Source organism: Spermophilus citellus (genome assembly GCF_964194105.1).
Source record: "Spermophilus citellus genome assembly, chromosome: 18".
NCBI classification, from domain to species: domain Eukaryota; kingdom Metazoa; phylum Chordata; class Mammalia; order Rodentia; family Sciuridae; genus Spermophilus; species Spermophilus citellus.
Window position 1 is genome coordinate 57100450 of NC_138200.1, and position 20215 is coordinate 57120664.

The following is a 20215-nucleotide window of genomic DNA, read 5'->3' on the forward strand; positions in this document are numbered from 1 at the left end:
GAAGAAATCAAAGTGACTTCCTATATCCTGCTTATTAATAAAAGCTGTCCATCTTCACTATAATACTAGAAGCTTTGCATTTGAAAACATTTCTTTTAAAATTCCAAATTCCATAAAAATTTCTGTTACTATCCCAGAATTTGGAGATTAGAGCAGATAATTAGTCTAAGCTTGTTAGTGAACTGGGTTGTCATCATGGGAAAGAGATGTAAAGAATCTTCACAGAGCATTCAAAAGTAGAATCGGAGGTTTACTCCTCAGAATCAGATTGCTTTTTGAAAAAAGAAAAGCCAACAAACATACAGCTGCTTTGATTCAAAAAAAAAAAATGATGTTTGTCTCTGATGTTGAATTCTGTGGTACCAGCCATTTGAAGTACAGAGGGCTTTGACATGTGCAGAATGAAAAGCCAAGAATATCTTCCCTGTTAACTTGTAGTCTTGTGTTGCAGGCACACGAAAAGTCCCTTTGGACCATTGAACCCAATGAAGGCACAGTTCCTGCAGAAGGAGATTTTCCACTGACATTGACTGCCAACCTGAATGACATTCTGACGTTCAAAGACACAGTCATTTTGGAAGTTGAAAATAGCAACACGTTTCGGATTCCTGTCCAGGCTTCAGGAATTGGTTCTACCATTGTTTCAGATAAGCCCTTTGCTCCAGAACTCGACCTGGGAGCGCATTTTAGGTAGGGAGATATCATGGACCGGTTTTTATGGATATCACATATGTAACGGAAGCTGGACATCACCCCTACTTTAGAAAACTGGCAAATAGAACTGACCTCTTCAGTCCCTCTTGTGTACCATCCTCACTTTCCCCCATCCTGTAGGCTACCTCGGCCACAAGAAGGTGTTTCCTAGTCATAGGTTGGTTACACTCTCTAAGCTATGTCACTCTACCCCAGAGAATGGGGATCATTTGGAGGAAGTGCACTTTCTCTCAAACTTACAAGGAACTTCTCTGTGACGAATTGGACTCTCAACCATGATTTCTCCTCTTTGATTCCAATATATCATTAATTCTTCTCCATACAGATGCATTAGTGGTAACCTAAACAGAGTATATCTAGGAAGTAAAAAAAAAAAAGTTATTACAAATATATTGTATCAGGTCTTACAAATCTAGTAGCTTTTTTGGTATTATTTCTACTTGCCTCCCCACTATAGTGCCAACAATTGAGATGGCTACAATTGACTTCACCCAGGAAAAGCTAGAGGGTCTAAATATCTAAATAAAAGATGTTAAAGTGTAGACACCTTCAAGCGTACAATTTAGTATGGACATAAAAAGTATGAGTTTGAATGCTTAGGACAGAGGATATGTGTGGGGACTTATTCCTGGTTCCTTGAGGGAGGCATGCGTTTATCAGTACTTGACTCCTGGGGCTGGCACCTGTCTGTTGTATTACTGTGAACACTTTACTGTGAACAGTTATATTTTTTGAGTCAAGTAGATATAAAAATCTCCCTCTCTGCTTATTGTCCATAAGCTAGAGAATTTTGTCACTGCAATCTCATGCTTCTGTTTTTAAATTCCTTCAAGTACACCCAAATCTAATTACAGAAAACAATATACTGCAAACTAGATCTAATTACATGTTCTTCTTAATCTACAAATAGTGTCGAATAGCCCCCAAAGGATATTCCAACACTTGCCTGGAATTGGAGGGTTAGCTAACCATTCACTATGAATATACAAGCAAACTGTAGTTGTTAGCTGCTGATTTCCCCTCTGCCCAAACACTATTGTTATTCTTTTTTTTTTTTTGACATAAAATCATGCCAGCAATTGCCAAAAGAATCCTCAAAAATAAGAAGGGTAAACTGCAGCCCACTGCCTACTTCTATAAATAAAGTTTTATTGGCACACAACCACTATGTCCCTGGCTTTCACACTATAGGAGTTGAGTAGTTGTGACAGAGACCACGTGGTCTCAAAAGCCTAAAATATTATGATTATTATTCAGCCCTTTACAGAAAATGTTGGCCAACCCCTGGTCTAATAACATACCCATATGCTCCCCTTTCTAATTGCAAGTTTTGGGGCAATTCTCTTAAATTTTCAGATGTTCTATTTCTTTATAAAATAAGAGCGAACATACTTATGATGTCTGTGTTTCTATGATTATTGAAAGATATACTGTAAAAACAAACAGATGCCCTATCTAGTTTATAAACAGTATATATTACATATTATACCATTACCCACAAAGTTAAACTTCCAGGAAAAGATATTCCATTGGGCATATCCTGTAGATACATATTGAGAGAGAAGTATTTTTACCTGAGAACTGGTAAATATTTCTTCTGATTATTTATTTGCTGCTTCAACTTACTAATTAGACATGATGTCATTTCCTAGGAGCAGACAGGATGAAATCTCCAAGCCTAATAAAAATGTAAAGAATAAAAACAGTCTTGAGATAAGACTTTTTCCTGAAAAAAAGAAAAGAAGCCTATACATCAGTTTTTAAAAATCTCAGACAAAACACGTTTGAATCACCACTAAGAACTTAGAAATCCCAGTCTCTACATAGAGCCAGGCAGTCAGGAGAGCCTTAAAAAGTATTTGTGGAATAGATAAAGGAAGGAAGGAAGGGAGGGAAGGAGGAGAAAGAAGCTTATTGAAAGCAAGTTAGAAAAAACTTTTTAGTTTGAGTAAGTCCCATTTGTTGATTCTAGTTGTTAACTCTTGCGCTATGGGTGTCCTATTGAGGAATTTGGAGCCCGACCCCACAGTATGTAGATCATAGCCAACTTTTTCTTCTATCAGACGCCGTGTCTCTGATTTAATATCAAGCTCCTTAATCCATTTTGAGTTAACTTTTGTGCATGGCGAGAGAAAGGGATTCAGTTTCATTTTGATGCAAATGGATTTCCAGTTTTCCCAGCACCATTTGTTGAAGATGCTATCCTTCCTCCATTGCATGCTTTTAGCCCCTTTATCAAATATAAGATAGTTGTAGTTTTGTGGATTGGTTACTGTGTCCTCTATTCTGTACCATTGGTCCACCCGCCTGTTTTGGTACCAGTACCATGCTGTTTTTGTTACTATTGCTCTGTAGTATAGTTTGAAGTCTGGTATCGCTATACCGCCTGATTCACACTTCCTGCTTAGCATTGTTTTTGCTATTCTGGGTCTTTTATTATTCCATATGAATTTCATGATTGTTTTATCTATTTCTACAAGAAATGCTGTTGGGATTTTGATTGGGATAGCATTGAACTTATAGAGAACTTTTGGTAATATTGCCATTTTGATGATGTTAGTTCTGCCTATCCATGAACAGGGAATATTTTTCCATCTTCTGAGGTCTTCTTCTATATCTCTCTTTAGGGTTCTGTAGTTTTCATTGTATAGGTCTTTCACCTCTTTTGTTAGGTTAATTCCCAAGTATTTTATTTTTGGGGGGGATATTGTGAATGGAGTAGTTGTCCTCATTTCCGTTTCAGAGGATTTGTCGCTGATATACAAGAATGCCTTTGATTTATGCGTGTTGATTTTATATCCTGCCACTTTGCTGAATTCATTTATTAGCTCTAATAGTTTCTTTGTAGAAACAATAAGAGAGATAAACAGGGAGCCTACATCCTGGGAACAAATCTTTACTCCACACACTTCAGATAGAGCCCTAATATCCAGAGTATACAAAGAACTCAAAAAATTAGACAATAAGATAACAAACAACCCAATCAACAAATGGGCCAAGGACCTGAACAGACACTTCTCAGAGGAGGACATACAATCAATTAACAAGTACATGAAAAAATGCTCACCATCGCTAGCAGTCAGAGAAATGCAAATCAAAACCACCCTAAGATACCATCTCACTCCAGTAAGATTGGCAGCCATTAGGAAGTCCAACAACAAGAAGTGCTGGTGAGGATGCGGGGAAAAGGGTACACTTGTTCATTGTTGGTGGGACTGCAAATTGGTGCAGCCAATTTGGAAAGCAATATGGAGATTACTTGGAAAGCTGGGAATGGAACCACCATTTGATCCAGCTATTCCCCTTCTCGGTCTACTCCCTAAAGACCTAATAAGAGCATGCTACAGGGACACTGCTACATCGATGTTCATAGCAGCACAATTCACGATAGCAAGATTGTGGAACCAACCAAGATGCCCTTCAATAGATGAATGGATTTAAAAAAATGTGGCATTTATACACAATGGAGTATTACTCTGCATTAAGAAATGACAAAATCATAGAATTTGGAGGGAAATGGATGGCATTAGAGCAGATTATGCTAAGCGAAGCTAGCCAATCCTTAAAAAACAAATGCCAAATGACTTCTTTGATATAAGGGGAGTAACCAAGGACTGGGTAGGGACGAAGAGCTTGAGAAGAAGATTAACATTAAACAGGGATGATAGGTGGGAGGGAAAGGGAGAGAGAAGGGAAATCGCATGGAATTGGAGGGTGAGCCTCAGGGTCATACACAATTACATATAAGAGGAAAGGAGGGGTAAGAGAAAAATAATACAAGTGAAGAAATGATTTACAGTAGAGGGGGTAGAGAGAGAAAAGGGGAGGGGAGGGGAGGGGAGGGGAAGGAGGATAGTAGAGAATAGGATAAACAGCAGAATACATCAGTCACTAGAATGGCAATATGTAAATCAATGGAAGTGTAACTGATGTGATACAGCAATCGGTATACGGGGTAAAAATGGGAGTTCATAACCCACTTGAATCAAATTGTGAAATATGATATATTAAGAACTTTGTAATGTTTTGAACGACCAACAATAAAAAAAAAAAAAAAGAAAGTGAGTTAGTCTGAGGAGAATGCCCAGTCTAGAGGGTGTGCTGGCCCACTTTTATCCATTCCCCCCTGATCTCTGCTAAGGCCTAAGGAATATGCGTTGCTTCTCCTCAAAGTGCTGTCAACAGGAGCCACCAGCACAAGACTCTTCACTCACTCAGTGGAAATTTCCCCAGCACATTTTGAAATATGCTTCTCCTTCAGTCAGTATTTCACTTTGCTTCACTCCTCACAACCATTTCTCGTTATTTAAAGTGCTTTCCACATGAACTGTGTCCACGTGCCCTGTGGTTTGCTTGGCTTTCTATGGAAGACTAGGGGTGGATGGGGCCACTCCCCCACAGCCCCACACCTAATGGTTGCAACTCTGGGACCAGATAAGGTTCCCAACTCGAAATCCGGGGGCCTTTTAGTACATACCACCTTGCTCCATCACTGTGATCGCTCCTAGTAGTGGCCTATATTTAATTAAAAAGGGAGGTCTTATTTTCTTCTCACTTTTGAAGTACTTCTGGAGGAGTTAATCCCAAGGGTATAGAACTGAGCATAACGTCCCTAAATGGAACCTTCTCAACACCTACCTCTTTTCCAGCCTGGATACCCACTATTACCGCTTCAAGTTGACTAATAAGGGACGTCGGATCCAACAGTTGTTCTGGATGAATGATGATTTCCGTCCCCAGGAGAAGCTGTACAAGAAGGGACAGATTAAGAAGAGACATGCTGGCCGTCATCCCCAGCCCAAGGACTCCCAGGAGCCCAGGGATCTAGGAAGCCCCGTGTTTCAGATCCACCCTGTCCGGATGGAGCTCTACCCAGGCCAGACAATAGATGTGATACTTGAAGGCTATTCTGCTACTCCCAGGGTAAGAGGACAGAACATTCAGAAGCTATTTTTTCTCCTAAATAAACCTTTGCTGTATTGTATGTATTTCTTAGGAGAGTCCCTTGACATTTATCTGAAAAAGGACATGGTTTCTCAAGGATCGTATATAGCACTGAGTTGCTTACCAAGGCAGCATCCACTGCTTTCAAGGTTTAGCTCTGCTCCATTTTCTGCTTGTTTCTATAGTTACCATGAACCTAAACTCAAAGGACCATTTAAAGCAGGTTCTCCTTCCCAGGTAAACAGTGAAGAGCCAGCAAATCTTTGATACAGGAACATCAGTTTTCAGTCAAGGCAGTTTTTTCCTATTAACACAGCAATAGTAATTTAACATTTATTCAAAAAAGAATATTTTTATAGCTACTCTGGGATGCCTCTTCTATCCAGGTATGACAAGACCCCTGGCTTTTTCCCTTCCTGTCTGACTGTAACAGCATCACATTTGAAACATAATAGTTTATATGTCAATGAAACAGCCATGTTTATTTTCAGTAGCTCAGGTGTTTTGGCTCTTATTTACATTATCACCATACATTCAGCTTAAAACATTTAAGCAATTCCAAACCATGTGTCTTTTTATTATGTCCCCTCAGGGAGTTTAAAAACCACCAAAAACTTAAAAGAAAGGATTTTGAAGTCACATTAGTATTTCTCCCAGGCTGGAGATGTAGCTCAATAATAGAGCACTTACCCAGGATTCACAAGGCCCTGGGTTCATGCCCCAACACTGGGAAAAAAGGTTCTCCTGTCCTACAAATGCAGATTTTATGAGTGAGAAACTATGCTTGCTTAAGCTCCTGCTTGTGTCACCATAGTAGGAGATGATACTGAATTTTCTCCTAATGAAGTAGGAAGCAATAAGAAATGTGTGTCCCAGAGACAAGATGACAAAGCTGGTCTGTTGCTTGGTCCATTGCTGGGGTCACATGTTTCATTTTATTGCATTTACATGATTTTTTCAGAGAGCATTTTCAGGTAGAATATATCCTCAATGCAAAAAAAAAAAAAGTTATCTTTCATTACAGAGTCTCCCTTTCTCTGTCACTTGGGATTCCGGCCAACTTTTAGAATATGTGCCATGTGGCAAACACTGTGCCGGGCACTGAGGAGGCAAAACACGAGTAGAACACAGCCGCTTATCTCAAGACACTCACTGTCTATAGCAGGAGCACATTTATAATGGGACTATCAAGAGTTTTTATGCTTTTAAAAGGAATTACATCTGAGCTACTGGAGGACTAAATTCAGTTTAAGATTTACTGAGAGCTTCCAAATCATGCCATGTAGTTGAATTCACTTTTGGTACAAACTATTCATGATAGAAATTCAATTTTGTTCCCTTCTACTTTATAAAAATTGGGACACCTTGGTTCCAAAGAAATGTTCATTTCTAAATCGTAATTTTTAACTACATAAGTCTGAAAGGCAAAATTAATCCAACCACAGTTTCCAACTAGTTTGATAAGAAATCTTTTAACTACCATTGAACTATAAGCTCTATGAGGGATTTTATTATTTTTTTATTTTTATTTTTTATTTTTTGGTACTGGGGATTGAACCCAGAGGTGCTTAACCACTGAGTCACATCCCCAGCCTTTTTAATATTTTATTCAGAGATAAGGTCTCACTGAGTTGCTTAGGGCTTCACTAAGTTGCTGCCTATGAAGGATTTTTTTTATCTGTTTTGGACACACAGCCCATAAAACATCTCCTGTTGCATAATAATAATAATAATAATAATAATAATAATATGTATGTATGTAAATTATGTCCTCAGGGGTAGTCAAAAATAAACAATTCATCAAAGCCATATTTAACCAACCAGAACATAATTGTGTGATAGAGAGCAATCCCTAAAATGTACTATTCAAGGAAATATGCTCTTCCCTCATGTCCTTGGGCAAGTAATTTGGAATCGGTTTGCTCTTGATGGGTCATTAAGTTTTCTGAGTTAATAGTTCTTTTGAAAATGCTGGTGTATCTCGTCTGCAGATAGTCAAAGAAAAGCTGGTGTGCCATGCCATCATTGGGGCCCAGAAAGGCAAGAGCTTGGTGATGACCGTGACTGTCATCTGTGAATTTATAGCACCTCTTATCCAGCTCTCCACCAGGCAGCTCCTATACCGCCTAGAGAAGGTCAGTTGGGCTGTGCTAGGGAGGGTCGGGTGCTCTGACTGGGGCATCAGCATATCCACATTTTCATTTTGGAAGCTAAATTAACTGGAATCCTGTCATAGCCATTACCCAGCCAATATTTTTAAGCTTCAGAAGCCAGTATGTCTTTAACTAAAAATTCTGAATCTAAACCTGCAATACAATCCTTTGCAATGAAAATTCTATTTCCTTCATTCCTGATGTGGAAGACTAGAGTGAAGGGGCATTCCGGTGCACTGAGAATGCTTTTCTATTCAATGAATGTTCATTTTTCTTTAGGTAAAATGAATATCACAGTAGAGAAAGGGTTGGAATATAATTATCCATAATTATAATAATCAGTAAGAATAGATACCACTTATTGATTAGAATGGCTGGGCCTTGAGTCATGTTCATTATTTGCATTTTCCAAATTATCTCTCACAAACCCCTATGCAGTAGACTCTGTTATTATTCTCATAAAAATTAAACTATGTAGACTACCTAACACTGCTGAAGAACAATCAAATTATATGATTCAGTCTCTTCAATTTATATGGCTATGTGTGTCTGTGACTTTGTATAGCCATAAGGTCAGGCAATAAATGGGAGAGTCAGGGGCCAGGTGTGTGAGGGGAATGGCTGCTGCCCAGGGCAGGGGTCCAGTTGGTGAAGGAGTGGATGAGGCATCACAGTAGACTTGATCTACTCCTAGACAAGTTTCCATCCTAGAATTATTTACCACTGAAAACAGGCATGTATGAAATGTCACTTCTGAGTCAGGGACTGCGCTAGTGCTGAAAGTCTGGTGAACAAGACGATCTCATCAAAGCCAAGAGACTTGTCGAGAGGTCATAGACTATAAATGAATTAGCAAAATGTAATTGTTATAAACATTGTGATGAAGAAGAGTTGTGTGGTGCCGTGAGCATATAGAGTGGGAGACATGGGCTTATCTGTCCATTATTTGTCCATGTGGGCACAGTGCCTCAAGTTGAGACTTGAAGTAAAAAAAAAAAGTTCATCTGGTGACGAGGAAAGGGGAAAGAGTTATAGGCAGAGGGGACAAGTCATGAAAAGGGCCTGAGCTAGGAAAAGGCCTGGTGAGATGAGGAACTGAAAGGGCCCCCCCCCGGACAGAGAAGATGCCAAGAATGGTGGGAGATCTCTGAAGGGAAGGCAGGGGCCAGGTGTGTGTGGCACCTGAGAGGCATGCCATTGGAGGGCTTCAAGGTGGACAGTGACACAGTGATATTTATTCATTGAGATAGTCATGCTGGCAGCTGAGCAGAATTGTTAACAGGCCTTTCATGTATTGGACTCTTTGTCAGGAGCTAGATAGGCAGCATCCTTCCCTCATGATGCTCACAGCCTGCTGGGAAGACCAAGCATTAAGGAAGCCATCGACCCCCTGAGTGTCTACACTATCATACAAAAGTGCTGGGGATGGCAGTGCCTAACCAGTCAGTGCCTAACCAAGGTGGAGGAATGCACCTTAGGTTCCTTTCATTACCTGGAGAATTGCAGGAGGGTGTTCAAGACCAGCTATTCTGATAGTGGATATTTTGTTCATTAAAATAAAAATCTACTGAGCACCATCATGGATAAGGTGCTGTGTTAGGAGATGAAGAGGGGAGCTCATGGTCCAGTAGGAGAGTTGAGATGTAGTAATTCAGTTCAAATCAACAATCGTTTGGGAGTGTATTAGACACTTACAATGTACAGGGCAGGAAAGACCCAGCAAAGACCCTGGCTTAGCAGACTTGGGAGAAGGTGGGCACTGAGGAAGTAAAATAAGGCTTTCGGTGACAGCCCAGCTACACATGAAGCTAACAAGCTTCATGAGGCATGCAGAAAGAAATACTAGGAGAATTCATACTGCAATTATTAAGTTTCACTGCTCTGTCTTAAATTCTTCCTTTGTAAATAATCAAGAAAGATATTTATTGGCCACAGCTTCCCTGAATTTGATGGCATCAAATTCTCTCTGAATGCAGCTATTCAGAGAAAATTCAGGGAATATTTATTGAATAACTATTCTGCGTAAGACATTGTATGTTAAATATTCAGCTTAGTTTCTTATGAGGTTTTTCTCAGCCCATAAAATAAAAAATGTGATTAATGCTCCTTTTCTTTTTTTTTTTTTATTGTTGGTCGTTCAAAACATTACATAGTTCTTAATATATCATATTTCACAGTTTGATTAATGCTCCTTTTCTTCTCTTGATATCCTTATGCCTTTTGGCAGGGGGAAGGGTAGCATATTTTGCTTCAATGTCTATTGTTTGAGTTTATAGGTATATTAAAATATGCAAATATTCTGAATACTGCAGTAACTTCTTGTTGAATTAAAAAGGGAATTGAGCCACAGCCCCCTGCTGTTTGTTTTCATCCTTCTCTCCTTCCCCCAACATCAGAAGCTTGAAATTTTTTCCTACCACCATATTTTTCATCGTTCATTTCCTGCTCAGATTTAATCCATTCAGGAATGGGGAAGAAATGCGGCTTCATTACTGGAGTGTGCAAGGGGACCGGTTAAGTCTTGGTATTCTGATTTAATTGTCTAACACCCAATTATCTGTTCTGCCTCTGTGTTGTCAGCTCGAGGCAGGGCATCTGATTTAGAATATAATAATACGCGCCTCGTCTCTGGAAAGGGCTTTTCTGTGACTGCTTCCTCAGGTCTGATCTACTTTATAATGACTGTACCATTCACAAGCCACGGAGATGAGACCACATCTCTGTGGGAATGAAAAGGTCAATTGAAACTTTCAGCCCCGTTTGCTTCATGAAGTTCTAGCAGCAAACTCTGTCGGCTGATCTTTGGGGAGACAAACAGCCCAGAGAGAAGGGGTCATTTTAAAATAGACCAGCTTCTCATGGCTTCAGCTCCTTCTCATCACTAACCTCTGAATGGCCCCTTGCCAAAACCAACCAAGTGTGGCTTCTTCACTTCAAAGCCATCTGCAGTGACACAGCAGCCTTCAGGGAAGGTCACTGGGTAGACAGTTCTCCATGTCGCCTGTTACCTAGTAGGCCCAAATGTGCGGCTTCGTACCCCCTCTAAATGGCAAGACGCAACCTGCAAATGCAAAGGCAGTCAATGTGCTACCCATGTTACCACCAGAGGGGGAGAAATCAATAGCTGGCCTCACATGGTAAATGCCAGACCATACTCCTGAAATAACCTGGGGCATACACGAGGAGGTAATGGGGTACTATTGAGAAAGGAGACTCAAGACAGAATATGCTGGCCACCCAGGCTCACCCAAGGCTGGAGGACCCAGGAACCACAGTGGAAGGAAGACTTTTCTGGACAAACACTGGAAAAGGGAGTCAGATCCCAGCATGAAAACAGGACTTAACTAAAATTAGAACAAGGAGGAAAGGTAAGTCAAATCACAGAGGCCTGGCAAAAGAGGCTAGAGTGACAGGAAGAGCCAGGAATGGTTGGAAGCAAGTTCTCTTTGGAGGCCAGATGTTCAGGTTTCTGGTCTCCTCCAGCTGATACTAAAGAACCCCCCTTTCCAGTGCACAAGAGAAATAATGTGACCCTAACATCTGAATGAAACGATCCAGTCTGACCAGAAATTTCTAGCTTAAGACCCAGTTCAGATGCTTTTTCTGGCTTAAAATAAAATATCTTATAGACTAACAAAGTGAGTTGTTATCAGGAAAAATTTACAGGAAATAGTTATAAGCATTTGTCAATGTAACAAGATAAGTATGTTTGCAGATTGGGTATTTTAAGTATAGAAAAAGTGTTACATAAGGGAAAAATGTTTAGCTGCTACAGTGATATCTAGATTCACAAGATATCACTTGTGTGTTAGACTACTTTATGACGCTATGGAAAGTTCTATGCAATAATTATATCTGAAGCATAGCTTCTCCAGGTATTTTCAGGTGGGCAATAAGAGTCAGAAATCTCATCCTGTTTTCTGGGTTATGCAGATTCTCTCTTTCGGGAATCCACTGTGTAACATTCCACATGATTCATCTAAATTTCTACGAGGGGAGACATAAATACATAAGGGGAGAGCACTGAGCTTGTTAACAATGAATGTGTGACTTTTGTTGCCAAAGGCTTGTTATACTAACCACAACTTGGTTTGCTTCTTTTTTCCTTTTCCAGAAACCCAACAGTGCCTTGGAAGCTGATTACCAGCCCTTGGCCATAAAGAACATTTCCACTCTGCCTGTGAACATGATGCTCTCAACAACTAGACCCTTCTTTATATGTGAGGCTGATAAATCCCCGTTGCCCACAACTTCTGAGGTAATGATGGGGTGGGGATGGGTACTGTGTGTGTGTGAAAAGGAAGAGAATAACAATGATACACTGCCTAACTGGTTCAGAAAAAAAATATTTAAAAGATCTGGGAAACCAATAGGAAAAAATATGGAAAACAAAATAAATAAACAAATTACAACAGCAGTCAGCAGGAGCACCATCATTAATGGTGTGAGAACTTCCCCACCTCCCAGAATGAAGCCATTCTACAGAAAGCCATGACTTCCTACTAGTGGTCATAAAGAGCTTTTAGTTCTCCTTCAAATCCAATCAAAACCCCATACTCAAGAAAATGAGGAAACAGCCAAGCCCAGTCTCCAGTCCAGCAAGCCTGTGTCCATACGCTGAGAATCCAAACCAGGCTGGTGGAGGAGGCTGTGAGCTCACTGCTGCCACCTCTGGGACAAGAGGTAGCATTCTCTAAACAGCCCTTCAAGACAGTCCCCAGGGTCCTTTGCTGGACAGGAGGACACCAGTGAGAATGGTTGGCCATGGCCAAGTGACACTGCAGAGCAGTAGGAAAGGAGGACCCAAGGGGAAACAGCCCCCATGCACCATTTTGCTCCACTCTCCCCTCCCAGGAGACAGCTGGTGGAGAATGGATGGGGGGAGCAAGGCAGAGCAGGTGGCACTCTGGAGCTCTCAGAAGAGGGAGTTTGAGAGTTTGGGAGATTTTGCGGCAGCTACACTCAGAGAGATGGATCTTGAGGAAGAGTGAGGACAGGCATTTTGTGAGAGGGGCTCGTGCCAGGTTGTGAGCTGTGCTGCCCTGCACCCTCCTCTGCTCCTCCCCAGGGATTCTTTGAATAAGTGGGTCTTGTTCAAGTATGAGGGGAAAGCCAGCGAACATCTCTGAAGGAGACAGAAAAGAGGAAATAGTCCTAAGCAAGAGGAGAAGAAAACATAACACTTGTGCAGAAACTTGAGTGATTCTGTGTGTACCAGAACCACCCAGAAAGTATGGACAGCTGGCGTCTACCCGCAAGATGAAAATAGTTATTGTTTTGTTTTGTTTTTTTTAAGAAATTGATGGGGCTGTGTCCCCGTATTATGCTGTTTTTAAGTCCTTTGGGTATAGACCAAGGAGAGGGATAGCTGGGTCAAATGGTGGTTCCATTCCCAGATTTCCAAGGAATCTCCATCCTGCTTTCCATATTGGCTGCACCAATTTGCAGTCCCACCAGCAATGTATGAGTGTGCCTTTTTCCCCACATCCTCACCAACGCTTATTATTGTTTGTCTTCATAATAGCTGCCATTCTGACTGGAGTGAGATGATATCTTAGAGTAGTTTTGATTTGCATTTCTCTAATTTTAAGAGATTATGAACATTTTTTCATATATTTGTTGATTGATTGTATATCCTCTTCTGAGAAATGTCTGTTTAAGTCCTTGTCCCATTTATTGATTGGGTTATTTGTTTTTTTGGTGCTTAGCTTTTTGAGTTCTTTATATACCCTAGAGATTAGTGCTGTATCTGATGTGTGAGGGGTAAAAATTTGCTCCTAAGATATAGGCTCTCTCTTCACCTCACAGATTATTTCTTTTGCTGAGAAGAAACTTTTTAGTTTGAGTCCATCCCATTTATTGATTTTTGGTTCAAGCAGCACAATTCACAATAGCTAAACTGTAGGACCAACCTAGATGTCCTTCAGTGGATGAATGGATAAAAAAAAAGTGGAATATATACACAATGGAATTTTACTCAGCAATAAAAGAGAATAAAATCATGGCATTTGCAGGTAAATGGATGGAGTTAGAGAAGATAATGCTAAATGAAGTAAGCCAATCCCAAAAGACAAATGCCGAATATTTTCTCTGATATAAGGTGACTGACTCATAGTGGGGTAGGGAGGGGGAGCATGGGAGAAACAGACAAACTCTAGATAGGGCAGATGAGTGGGAGGGGAAGAGAGGGGGCAGGGGGTTAACAATGATGGTAGAATGTGATGGACTTCATTATCCAAAGTACATGTATAAAGACACAAATTGCTGTGAACATATTTTAAACAGAGATATGAAAAATTGTGCTCTATATGTGTAATAAGAATTATAATGCATTCTGCTGTCATGTTTTTAAAAAATAAAATCAATTAAGAATGAAATTTAGGGCTGGGGATGTGGCTCAAGCGGTAGCGCGCTCGCCTGGCGTGTGTGCGGCCCGGGTTCGATCCTCAGCACCACATACCAACAAAGATGTTGTGTCCGCCGAGAACTAAAAAATAAATATTAAAAATAAAATTCTCTCTCTCTCTCTCTCTCTCTCTCTCTTTAAAAAAAAAGAATGAAATTTAAAAAAAGAAATTGATGGAAATGTTTGAGGAAGTCTCATGCCTCTGGTGTTGTCAGTGTTGGTACCCCAGAGGAAGACCCCTCATTCCCCATTTTGGTATCTGGGGTGTATACCCACAGCCTGATCATCTCCTCTCTGTCCAAGGAAACTGTTCAGGAGACCAACTTGATGACAAAATTAATAAGTTGGAGCCTCTGGCTTGTTGAGATGTCAGGGTGGATCAGGACCTAGTTTCTTATAATACAATTTCACCTTTTATGTTATTTGTACATATAACCTTAATAAAAGCACATGTGTACTTTAAAAAAAAGAGCTTGCACAAATCAATAAGAAAAAATACCAACAATTTGTCAGAAAAATAGGCAAAGGAAATGAGCATAGGATTCACAGAAAGAAAAATAAAGTGGCTTTTTTTTTTCTTTTTGGCACTCGGAATTGAACCCCTGGGTGTTTAACAAATGAGCCACTTCCCTAGCCCTTTTTTTATTTTTTAAATTTGAGATAGGGTCTCACAAAGTTGATTAGAGCCTCACTAAGTTGCTAAGGCTGGCTTTGAACTTTCAATCCTCCTGCCTTGGCCTCCCGAGTTGCTGGGATTACAGACATGCACCACTGTGCTCAGCTCTAAAATGACTTTTCTTAAAAAAATACTTTTTAATAATGTTGTTGTATTTTTTTATACCTTTATTTGTTTTGTTTGTATGTGGTACTGAGGATTGAACTCAGGGCCTCAAACATGCTAGGCAAGCACTCTACCACTGAACTACAGCCCTAGTCCCTCTAAAATGACTTTTAAGCATGTAAAAATATGCTCAACTTTATTCATCTTTATTCATATAAATACATTTATAACCCATCAGATTGGAAAAGAACAAAACTTGGGTAGTACTCAGTGTTAGGGAAAGCATGTGGAAACAGACATTCTCATATAGTGTGGGGCAGTGTACCCTGGACGGTAATATGGCAGTAGGTATCAAGATTTTAAATGTCTATGCCTTTGATCTGGTAATTCCACACTTAGGAATGTACACTACAGACACAACATATGAGATGGCATGTATTTATTTATTGCGATATTTATTTATTGCAACATCGATCATAAAGATAAAAAATTAGGAGCCAACGTCCTTCAGTGGGAGATTAGCTAAGTGACGGCAGAATTATATGATGGAATTAAATGCAGCTACTAGAAAGAATGAGGCAGCTCCCTTCTCTCCCAGTGAGAGAAGTAAAATACAGAACAGTGTACCTAATATATTCTCATATGTGTAAAAGATAAGAGGAAACATGTAAATGTGATTTTTATGTCCCTAGAATATGTCTACCAAGATAGACAAGACATTTGTAAGCTTGGTAACCTCACAGGAGGGTAAAGGTAGAGCAATGATTTCCTTTTCATTGTTCTTATTCAAAATATAACTGAAATGTGTTTTAAAGATTTTTAGGGGCTGGGGATGTGGCTCAAGTGGTAGCGCGCTCGCCTGGCATGCGTGCGGCCCGGGTTCGATTCTCAGCACCACATACCAACAAAGATGTTGTGTCCGCCGAGAACTAAAAAATAAATATTAAAGATTCTCTCTCTCTCTCTCTCTCTCTCTCTCTCTCTCTCTCTCTCTCTCTCTCCTCTCTCACTCTCTCTTAAAAAAAAAAAAGATTTTTAAAACCAATGCCTGGGGCAAAATAACATAGAACATTCAAGAGTGAAAAATATCTTAATAGAGTCACAGGACTCATTGGTAACCAAAGAATTCTGTGGCATCAAAACAGAAAACAACACATCAAAGAGATGTTTTATACTAACCTCAGACTTCAATAACTCAATGCAAAATGACAATGAAGCAATGACTGAAGAATTTTGAGGGAAAGTTTGGCCCATGAGTTAAGAGAATCCTTTAAGAATACTCAACAAACAGGCACTCTCAGGATGCAAGGAATCATCAAACAAGCATTCATATTGATGAATAGCCAATTTGATGAAGAAACAATTTGCCAATGAAACACAACCATCCAGAAGAATTAAATAAGGTCTTGAGGGATGATTTTTAAAAAAAACCTGTGAGGAAGACTGATAGGAAGCACTCAGTCCATTTATCTGAAATTACACAACTTGGGCAGCTGGCATTTGAGGGCCAAAGGTTTTCAACCCCAGCTTTTTAAAACTCACTGTAACCAAAAAAAAAAAAAAAAAAAATTGAGTTAGGCAAAGCATAAGTATGCTGATTCCATCCCCTTTTATATCCAGGAGTCAATAAAAACTGCTTAACATTGAGCCATCTTTTTCTTGATTGTAAAAGGGTAATAGTAATAACTAAAAGTTACGTATCATTTGCATTGTACCTGAATCACCTCACATCTGTATTGACTCATCCTATCCTCTTAAAAAGTGGTGGGTACTATTGTTACCCCTGTCTTACACATAGAGAAACTAAGACCCAATACTTTGCCTACACAGCTAGTAAGTAGCAGGATCTGGATTTGGATGCAAGCAGTTTGGTTCTGGAGTCCTTAATCTTGGAAATTAATATTCCTTGAATAAGAAAAAGATATTTCGTTTTTTTAAAATTCAAACATATATTTTTAATAAAAACATCACAGTATAGTCCCATTTGTATAAAATTCTTTTATTCATATGTCGTGTATGGATTAACGTTTACCAAATATTAACTCTGAGAAACAATATATGGTGAACTTTTGGATGAATTTCTAATTTAATTTTTGTTTTTCATATATATAATGTAAATTTTGCGATGTTTCTATAAAACAACAAAATCATTCCATTGGGTAAAAAATTTTAGTTTCCAACTTCAAAAGATATTTAAACACTGAACATTATTACATTACCAAATGTATAGATGTCACAGTTTACAAGGATGGGTTCAAAAGTGTGCTCAGCCATGTGCGTCAGTGGTAAAATCAAAGGACAGGTGTCCAGTGTGACTTTCATTTGGGATTGGGCCTCTCTCTCATTGTTGGATCAGATGATTGACTTTATCAATTGGAAACCATCTAATCATGTCACTAAAGTGCACAGTTAAATACCTGAACCATTTGAGCCCAGTGGAGAGGTGAGGGGTACTGGACACGTTCATTCTTCCCAATGCCTTGGGCCCTTGATGCCATATCATGAAGTGGTTCTTGTGACAATTAAATGTGGAAATTGAGCAATACCTTGAAAAAGCCAACTCTGGGCCAGCCTTTCTGTGGGAAAGTGTTACTGCAGACAGGAACATTAAGGAACACTTGGGGATCTGAATCAAAAAGAGAAAAGAAAAATAAAACCTACCAATCAAACTCTGTGCTTCTCCAATACAGAATAGAAAACTAGTATTGAATAGAAAACATCAGACAGTAGATAACACTGTGCTTAAGAGTCAGGATTGCAGACATTGGAAGGGAATTAAATTAGCTAATCTGACAGTTTCTGGGTCACTCTGTACAGAACCTCCACTCAAGTCCTTTCAAAGGCCTTTTTAAAATTTCTTAATCGAAGAACTTTCCCACTTGTCTAGGAAGAGCATTTCACAATCGAATTTATTTTCAGTTAAGAATATTTCACAATAGTTATTCTTTGCAGACTTGGCCTTTTATAATCCCTCAATTCTTATAATCCCACAACTCTTATCAAAATCTTTTCCTCCAAATAATCCCTCTCCAAATTTTCTCTGCTTTCATTTTTAACTAATGTGTATGTGCAGGTATGTAACTAGCTGTCTTAATCTGTGTTCCATTGGTATAACAGAATTAGGTGAAAGTGGGTGATTGATAAAGAATAAAAATTTATTGCATTTATTTGGGCACACTGCTCTGAAATCTGGGGAGTCCAAATGCAAGATACCCATGAGGGCACTGTGTTGCTTCAATTCGTGGTGCTAAGCAGAAGGGCAAGCAGGTGTATGTGGAAGAGAGGATTCAAGAGGCAACCTCACTTTATCACAGTGCACTCTCCCAGTAATGGATCCAATCCTGGGACAGCAGGACTCTCTCCTGTAAGAAAGGTATTAATGTATACTGAGTGCTCCACTCCCATGAACTGAACTCCACCCACTAGGTACTCCTGGAACTGCCTCAGTGGCAATCAAATCTCCACATGTGTTTTGCAGGGAACCATAGAACTGGCTGTTTAATTACATATTCTGTGTGTGTGTGTGTGTGTGTGTGTGTGTGTGTGTAAACACTAATATGTATGTATGTGTATATCTGTACAAATATACAAATATATAAATGACCTTGGTTGTTTCATGTATTATATTGGAAATTCATAGTATAAAAGTTGGTAATTCCCCGTTATCTTGATTGTAGCCTATTACACTGGACATTGATGAAGAAAAACATCTGCTGGTCAAATTCGACCCCACCTACAGAAATGATTTCAACAACTGGGTTGCAGAAGAAGTGCTGGCAATTAGGTATATGGAACACCCTCAGGTGGACAGCCTGAACCTGCGTGGAGAAGTGCATTACCCCAACCTCAGCTTCGAGACCATGGAGGTGGATTTTGGCTGTATCCTGAATGACACGGAGGTCATCCGCTACATTACAGTCACCAACTACAGCCCCTTGGTTGTGAAGTTCCGCTGGTTCTTCCTTGTGGACGATGAGGAAAATAAGATAAGGTACAGAAATCCCAGACCTCGACTGTCGGTTCATTTTCTCTTTCAGGCTCCACACTGGGTTTCCTGTGTTCTTCAAACTGGTCTTTCATGGATATTTTTAGCTCTGACAACTGATTACTGAAAGAAGTGTCAAAGAGTCTGAAGTCAGGGTCCATCCTAGATTTCCAAACAGGAAAAGCAGATACGACATCTTTGAAGGCCCCAGTCACCACCATATTAGCAAAGCAATATCCATATGCCTGTTTTCATTTTGAGTCTAGTGGTTAGATCGTGAGAAATTTATCACTAAAAATAAACTCTGTATAGAGTTTTTTTAACTTATTATTTGGCTGGGATAAGAACACTTAACATGAGATCTACCCCTTAACACATTTTAAGTGTACAATACAGTTTTATTCACTTATAGGTACAACGTTATGCAGAAGATCTATAGAACTTATTTCTCTTGCTTAACTGAAGCCTTCTGCTTATTGAGGCCCATTTTCCTCTCCCCTCAGCCTCTGCAACCATCATTCTTCCACTCTTTCATTTATGGATTTGACTATTTTAAATAACTCAAATAAGTGGAATCATTCAGTATCTGCCTTTGTGGAACTGGCTTATTTCTCCGAACATGACATCCTCTAGGTTTACCCCTATTGCCATATATTGCAGAAATTCCTTCACTTTAAAGACTGAATGATTTTCTATCCTATTGTTTCTAAATGCCACATTTCATGTGTCCATGTGTTTGTTGATGGGCATTTAGGTTGTTTCAACATCTTGGCTATTGTGAATATTGCTATAATAAACAGGCGAGTGTGAATATCTCTTTGAGATCCTGATTTCTGTTCTTTTGCATAAATAGCCAGAGGGGAGTTGCAGGATCTTATGTTATATTTTTATTTATTTTTTTTTAGAAAGCTCTATACCATTTTCCCTAGTGACTTCCTTCTTTTGCCTCCCAGCAATAGAATACACTAATGTACAAGTATCTTCTTTTTTTTTCCCCCAGTGGATAATACCACCCTAACAGGTATGAGGTATAGCTCATTGTGTTTTTGATTTGCATTTTCCTGATGATTAGTGACACTGCATTTCTTAATGTATACCTATTGTCTGTGTACATATCTTCCTTAAAGAAATGTCTATTTCAGTTCTTAGGGTTTTTTTAATTGGGTAATTAGTTTTTTAGATTTGGGTTTGGATTTGAGTTTGCTATTGAGTTGTAGGAGTTCCTTACATAT

At 39.4% G+C, this 20215-nt stretch overlaps 1 protein-coding gene across 1 annotated transcript in view; it reads left to right on the top strand.

Moving 5' to 3' along the window:
- The window catches only part of HYDIN (HYDIN axonemal central pair apparatus protein), a gene marked incomplete at both ends in the record, with an annotated part of 332822 nt that overhangs the window by 153686 nt on the left and 158921 nt on the right, over positions 1 to 20215 (top strand). The window contains 5 exons of the mRNA XM_081274731.1: positions 452 to 690; positions 5364 to 5637; positions 7650 to 7793; positions 11926 to 12069; positions 18676 to 18989. Coding sequence (XP_081130857.1) covers positions 452 to 690; positions 5364 to 5637; positions 7650 to 7793; positions 11926 to 12069; positions 18676 to 18989 — 1115 coding nt within the window. The remainder of the gene's footprint in view (positions 1 to 451; positions 691 to 5363; positions 5638 to 7649; positions 7794 to 11925; positions 12070 to 18675; positions 18990 to 20215) is intronic.